This window comes from Nothoprocta perdicaria, unplaced genomic scaffold (genome assembly GCF_003342845.1).
Source record: "Nothoprocta perdicaria isolate Ctin4 unplaced genomic scaffold, notPer1 scaffold_314, whole genome shotgun sequence".
Classification (NCBI taxonomy): Eukaryota; Metazoa; Chordata; class Aves; order Tinamiformes; family Tinamidae; genus Nothoprocta; species Nothoprocta perdicaria.
This window is the reverse complement of record NW_020455549.1, coordinates 340,273-346,388: the sequence shown is the minus strand read 5'-3', so window position 1 is coordinate 346,388 and position 6,116 is coordinate 340,273. Positions and strand designations below refer to the sequence as shown.

At 69.7% G+C, this 6,116-nt stretch overlaps 1 protein-coding gene across 1 annotated transcript in view; it reads left to right on the top strand.

The window, feature by feature from the left end:
* Positions 1 to 73: 73 nt before the first annotated feature.
* FMNL3 (formin like 3) overlaps positions 74 to 6,116 on the top strand; it is a 16,262-nt gene continuing 10,219 nt past the window's right edge. Inside the window, exons 1-7 of the mRNA XM_026042813.1 lie at positions 74 to 217; positions 1,369 to 1,452; positions 1,539 to 1,619; positions 1,744 to 1,820; positions 3,360 to 3,443; positions 3,515 to 3,667; positions 5,839 to 5,947. Coding sequence (XP_025898598.1) covers positions 74 to 217; positions 1,369 to 1,452; positions 1,539 to 1,619; positions 1,744 to 1,820; positions 3,360 to 3,443; positions 3,515 to 3,667; positions 5,839 to 5,947 — 732 coding nt within the window. The remainder of the gene's footprint in view (positions 218 to 1,368; positions 1,453 to 1,538; positions 1,620 to 1,743; positions 1,821 to 3,359; positions 3,444 to 3,514; positions 3,668 to 5,838; positions 5,948 to 6,116) is intronic.

Here is a 6,116-nt window from a genome sequence, read left to right as displayed (position 1 = left end):
GGGGAGGCGACGGCGGCGGCCGGACGCGACGGGCTGCGCCTCCCCCGCCGCCCCCCGGGTGCCTGGGCCGGGGATGGGGAACGTGGAGAGCGCGGACGGGGAGGCGCTGCCCCGGGGCTCGCCAGCGGCCGCCCCGGCGGGGCCCGGGCTGCTCGCCCCGGGCAAGATGCCGATGCCGGAGCCGTGCGAGCTGGAGGAGCGGTTCGCCCTGGTGCTGGTGAGACACGGACGCCGCCTCCGCCGGGGCCACGGGGCTCCGGGGGGAGCGGACGGGGGGGCGTCGCCGTCGGGTCCCGCCGCGGCATCGTCGCCGTCCCGCCCGGCCGTCCCGAACTCCGCGCAACGGCGTGCGTCCCCTCCCGTGCGCCCCCGGCCGGGACCCGCCGCCGCCTCCCGTCCCCGCCGCTCTCCTCCCTCGTTCCGGCGGAGGGTCCCGCAGGGACGGCGAGCGCCGCGGGGGTGGGCGCCGCGGCTCGGGGCGGCCCCGGGGGAAGCCCGGCCCCGGACATGCCCCCGCGCCCGGCACCGCGGCGTCGGGCCGCCTCCTTCCCCGCGGGAGTGGTGGGGGGTCCCGTCGGCTCTGGGGCCGGGGCTCTGTCCCGCTCTCGCCGCCGCTCCCGCTTTGTTTGGCTCCGTCCTCCTCCTGCCCCGACGGAGCGGCCCCCGCCGCCGCCCCGGGGGACACGCGCGGCCCCTTCCCGCGTCCCGGCGGCTCCCGCGGCCGCTGCCCCTTCGCATCCTGCCGGCAAGGAAAATATCCGGCGTGGGATGAGATGGGACGGCCGGGAATGCGGGCCCACCGGGAGCCTCCCCGGGCCGTTTTCCCAGGAAACCGAGTGCTTTCCGACGGCTTGGAGGGTGTCAGGGCACAGCCGGGAGCACGATTCCAGGAGAGAAACGGTGGTCCCGCTCGATGCCCTCCCGCCGCCCCGGCCCGGAGCTGTCCACAAAGCCCCGGGGTCCCATCCGGGACCGAGTGGGCTCCGAACGAAGGAAGCGCCGGGCCGGGAGCGGCCACAAAGGCAGGAAGCGGAGCCACGGGAACGCCGGGCCCGGAGCCACCGGGGGGGCACAGGCGCATAGATGGGGGGGGGGGGTGACATGTAGGGTGGGGGCACCCGCAGCCCCGCTCCGGGCTCTGCACCCCGCTCCCCTCCCAGCGCCTTTCCCGCCGCTCCCGGAACTGGGATAATTTTAGCCGCCAGCACCTCTCTGCCCACGGCGTCCAGCTGGCTCCCACCGCCGGCCTGGAAAAGCACCCCCCTGGATCGGAGCGTGGGGTGTCCCCATCGCCCCCCACCCTCCGCGGGCATCCCCCCCTGTGGGGGGGCCGCCCCGGGCTGCATCCTGCCCCTCCAACCCCCCCAGAGCTCCATGAACCTGCCCCCGGACAAGGCCCGGCTGCTGCGCCAGTACGACAACGAGAAGAAGTGGGACCTCATCTGCGACCAGGTGGGGATGAGGGCACATGGAGGGGGCCCATGGTGGTCCCATGGGTGCCAGCGCCACCAGCTGCCCCCCGTCTCTGCCCCCGCCAGGAGCGGTTCCAGGTGAAAAGCCCCCCTCATGCCTACATCCAAAAGCTGCAGAGCTTCCTGGACCCCAGCGTCACACGGAAGGTGGGACGAAGACGGGGCCAAGGACCGGGATGGGGCCAAGGAGCAGGGATGGGGCCAAGGATGAGAGATGGGGACCAAGATGGGGGCGAGTGACGGTGGCGCTCAGGGCACTCTCTGCCCACAGAAGTTCAGGCGGAGGGTGCAAGAGTCGACCAAGGTGCTGCGCGAGCTGGAGATCAGCCTGCGGACGAACCACATCGGGTGAGCGCGGGGCCCGTGTCCGGCCCGGTGCCCAGCTCTGTGCCCGGCCTGGTGCCCAGCTCCGTGCCCAGCTCCGTGCCCAGCTCCGTGCCCGGCTCCATGCCCGGTTCCGTGCCCAGCTCGGTGCCCAGCTCATGTCCGGCTCCGTGCCCAGCCCGGTGCCCAGCTCTGTGCCCAGCTCCGTGCCTAGCTCTGTGCCCATCTCCGTGCCCAGTTCCGTGCCCAGTTCCATGCCCAGCTCCATGCCCAGCCTGGTGTCCAGCTCCGTGCCCGACTCCGTGCCCAGCTCCGTGCCCAGCTCCGTGCCCAGCTCCGTGCCCAGCTCCATGCCCAGCTTGGTGTCCAGCTCCGTGCCCAGCTCGGTGCCCGCAGCGCCTGGTCCAGCTGCAGGAAAAGCAGCGGTGCCCACAGGACCTGCACCAGTTCCTGCCCTCACTGCCCTCCCAGCACCTGGATCCCGCTTGGGGACAGGGTGGCAGACGCGGCCCGTTTGGCTCCCTCGTGTCCCCCGTCCCGCTGTGCCCCCTCTCCAGGCTGCTCCGCAGGGCCCCCACCACTGGCCCCGGAGCAGCGCCGAGATTTGCCTCTTCCCGGCCTCAAAATAGCCGGGAGCGGTGGCAGGAAACGGGCCGGGAGCAGGCAGGAAATGGGCGGCCGCCGGCGCGCTCCAGCTGCGCCCGCGGTGACGCGCGCCCGGGCTCCCACGGCCCCCGGGGCAGCAGCAGCAGCAGCAGCCCGGGCACGTGCAGCCCCCCGCTGCCCCGTCGCCCCCCGCGGCCCCTTCGCCCCCTCGCGCAGAGCCCGGGCACGGGCGGGCAGCCCCGCTCCTTGTGCCGTGCGCGCTGGCCCTCGCCTTTTGCATGCACGTCCCGTGCGTGCTGCATGGCCCTCTGCCCTGTGTGCATGCATGCAGGGCATGTGCATGCATCCAGGGCACATGCATCCCATTTCCAGGCATCCTGGGCACGTACATCGCATTCCAGTGCATCCTGGCACACACATCCTATTCCCAAGCATCCCAGCTCATGCATCCCAGGCACATGCATCCTGCCGCATACATCCCATGCCCGTGTATCCCATTCCCAAGCATCCTGGCACATACATCCCATGCCCATTTGGCTTGTTCCCAAGCATCCTGGCACATGCATCCTGGCACATACACCCCATGCCCATTCATTTCGTTCCCAACCATCCTGGCACATGCATCCCATTCCCATGTATCCCATTCCCATGCTTCCCATCCCCAAGCATCCCGGCACGTGCATCCCAGGCACAGGTATCCAGGCACATACATCCCGTTCCCATGCATCCCATTCCCATGCGTGCCAGCACATGCATCCCGGGCATCTATATCCCCTTTCCCTGCATCCCTGGCACAGGCGTCCCTGGCATACACATGCAGCACCATCACGGCAGACCCCAGCAGGACCCCGACCACCTCCCATGGGGATGGAGCAGGGGGACTCTGGGGGGACACGGGCACCAGGGGACCCATGGGTGCCCCGATGCTGATGCCCCTCCCGGTGCCGACACCCGCAGGTGGGTGCGCGAGTTCCTCAACGCCGACAACCGGGGCCTGGACGTGCTCGTGAACTACCTGTCCTTCGCCCAGTGCGCCGTGACGTGAGTGCCCGCCGCGCGCGCCCGCTGCCGCTGCCGCGGGCCCGCGCCCACGCCACGCGCTTCCCCGCCAGCTTCGACTTCGAGGGCCCCGATGGCGCCGAGGACGGCGGCCTCGAGAAGCCCCGAGCCTGGAGCAGGTCCATAGAGGATCTGCAGCCCCCCGGGACCCTGCCCGCGCCGCTCGCCAGCAGCCTGGCCCGCGCCGCCCGCCACGGCGCCCTGCGGTAGGTACCAGCGCTGCGGCCCGGGCCGCCTGCAGCGCGTGTCCTGCAGCGCGTGTCCTGCTCGCGGCGCGTGATGGGTCCCAGCTGCTGCCTGCGTCCTGCTGCGAGCTCTGCCCTGCACCATCCTGCTCATGGGGCATGCCCTGTGTGCCCTCTGCGTCCTGCTGCAAGCGCTGCCATGCACCGTCCTACTCATGGGGCATGCCCTGTGTGCCCTCTGCATCCTGCTGCGAGCTCTGCCATGGTGCATGCTCGTGGTGCATGCTCTGTGTGCCCTCTGCGTCCTGCTGCAAGCTCTGCCATGGTGCATGCTCGTGGTGCATGCCCTGTGTGCCCTCTCCATCCTGCTGCAAGCGCTGCCATGCACCGTCCTACTCATGGTGCATGCCCTGTGTGCCATCTGCGCCCTGCTGCAAGCTCTACCATGATGCATGCTCATGGTGCATGCCCTGTGTGCCCTCTGCATCCTGCTGTGAGCTCTGTCATGGTGCATGCTCATGGTGCATGCCCTGTGTGCCCTCTGCGCCCTGCTGCGAGCTCTGCCATGCACCGTCCTGCCTCTGGTGTGAGATGCACCATCCTGCCTGCAGTGCTGTGCCCTGTGTGCCATCTGCACTATGCTGCAAGCTGCACTCTGCACCATCCTACCTGCTGTGCATGCAGTGCCCTGCATGCCATGTGCTCCCTGCTGCAAGCTTGGCCATGCACCATGCTGTGTGCTGCTCCATGCGCCACCCTGCCTGCAGGGCACGGCATGCCCTGCATGCCACGCTGCAAGCTGCACCATGCAACCTTGCATGCTGTGCCGCGTGCGCCGTGCTGCACTGTGCAACCTCCTGTCCGTGTCCGTGCAACACTGTGCAACCTCCTGTCCGTGCTGCATGGTGCATGGCCTGCCCACAGTTGCACTGCTCCATGCCCTGTGCTGCTTGTGCTCTGCGCTGTGCCCTGCACGCCATCTGCACCCTGCTGTGAGCTATCCCCGCTCCTGCTTGCAGCATACTCCGTGCCATGCGCTGCACCGTGCTCAATGCTGCCCAGTGTGTGCCCCACTCTCTGCGCCCTCCGCGCCCTGACGTGTGCCAGCCCATGCTAACCCACTCGTGCCACCTGCACTGTGGTGCATGCCGAGCTGCGCACCATCCTGCTCATGGCCTGGGCTCTGCATCAACCCCCCGTGTGTGCCACCAGCAGCGCGGTGCCCTCTGCCCCGCGCTGTGCACCCTGCCATGTCCCAGGGCTGTGTCACTGGCACCGCAGTGCCCTGAGTGCCCTCTGCACCATGCCCTGTGTCTGCACCATCATCACCTGTGCTGTGCTGCTCCATGCAACTCCATGGGCCATGCACGCATCATCCCATGCAGCTCCATGCACCGACCCATGAAGCTTCATGCACCACACAGGATCTAGACATCATTCCATGCAGCTCCATGCACCATCCTATGCATCATTCCATGCAGCTCCATGCACCACCCAAGCACCACCCCACGCAGCTCCATGCACCGATCCATGCAGCTTCATGCACCTTACAGGATCTAGGCATCACCCCATGCACCATCCGATGCATCATTCCATGCAACTCCATGCACCATCCCCATGCAACTCCATGCACCATCCCCATGCCAGCCCACACAGCTCTGCATGCCATCCCATGCAACTCCACATACCACCCCACGCAGCTACATGCACCAGCCCATGCAGTTCCATGCACCATCCTACGTGCCACCCCACGCAGCTCCACGCACCGCCGCGTGCCGTGCCATCCGCGCCGCGTGCCGTGCCCGCCGTGCATGCCGTGCCCGCGCCGGTGCCCTGCTCTGCCGCGGCCGCGCTGCTCCCGCTCCCCGCCGGCCCTGGCGCCCGTTAACGCGCCCGCCTCTCGCTTGCAGGGCCTGGCGCCCGCTCGGCTCTCTGGCTGCGCTCTCTCTCTCTGTCCCCTGCGCCCGCCTCACCGCTCGCCCGGGTAAGTAGGGGCGCTGGCGGCCCCGCGCCCGCAGCCTCCTCCTCGGCCTCTCTGTCCCTCCGCGCTCGGCCGCTTCTTTCTGCCTCTGCCCCGTCGCGTCGCCCCCGTCCCGGACGCCTGGGCCCCGCCGCGGGCGGGGGAGGTGGCGCGGCCTCGGTGCCCGCGGGCGCCCGCGTGCCCGCGCTCACAGCCCCGCTCCCCTCCGCAGCTCCGGGACGCTGCCCAGCCGCAAGGCGCTCAAGAACGCGCGCCTCGTGAGCCAGAAGGACGACGTGCACCTCTGCATCATGTGCCTGCGGGCCATCATGAACTACCAGGTAGCCGCAGAGCCCTGCGCCCCCAGAGCCCCCTTGCACCTCCCTGAGCCCTCTGCACCTTCCTGAGCCCCCCAGCACCTCTGTGAGCCCCCCTGCACCTCCCTGAGCCCTCTGCACCTCCCTGAGACCCCCTGCACCTCCCTGAGACCCCCTGCACCTCCCTGAGCCC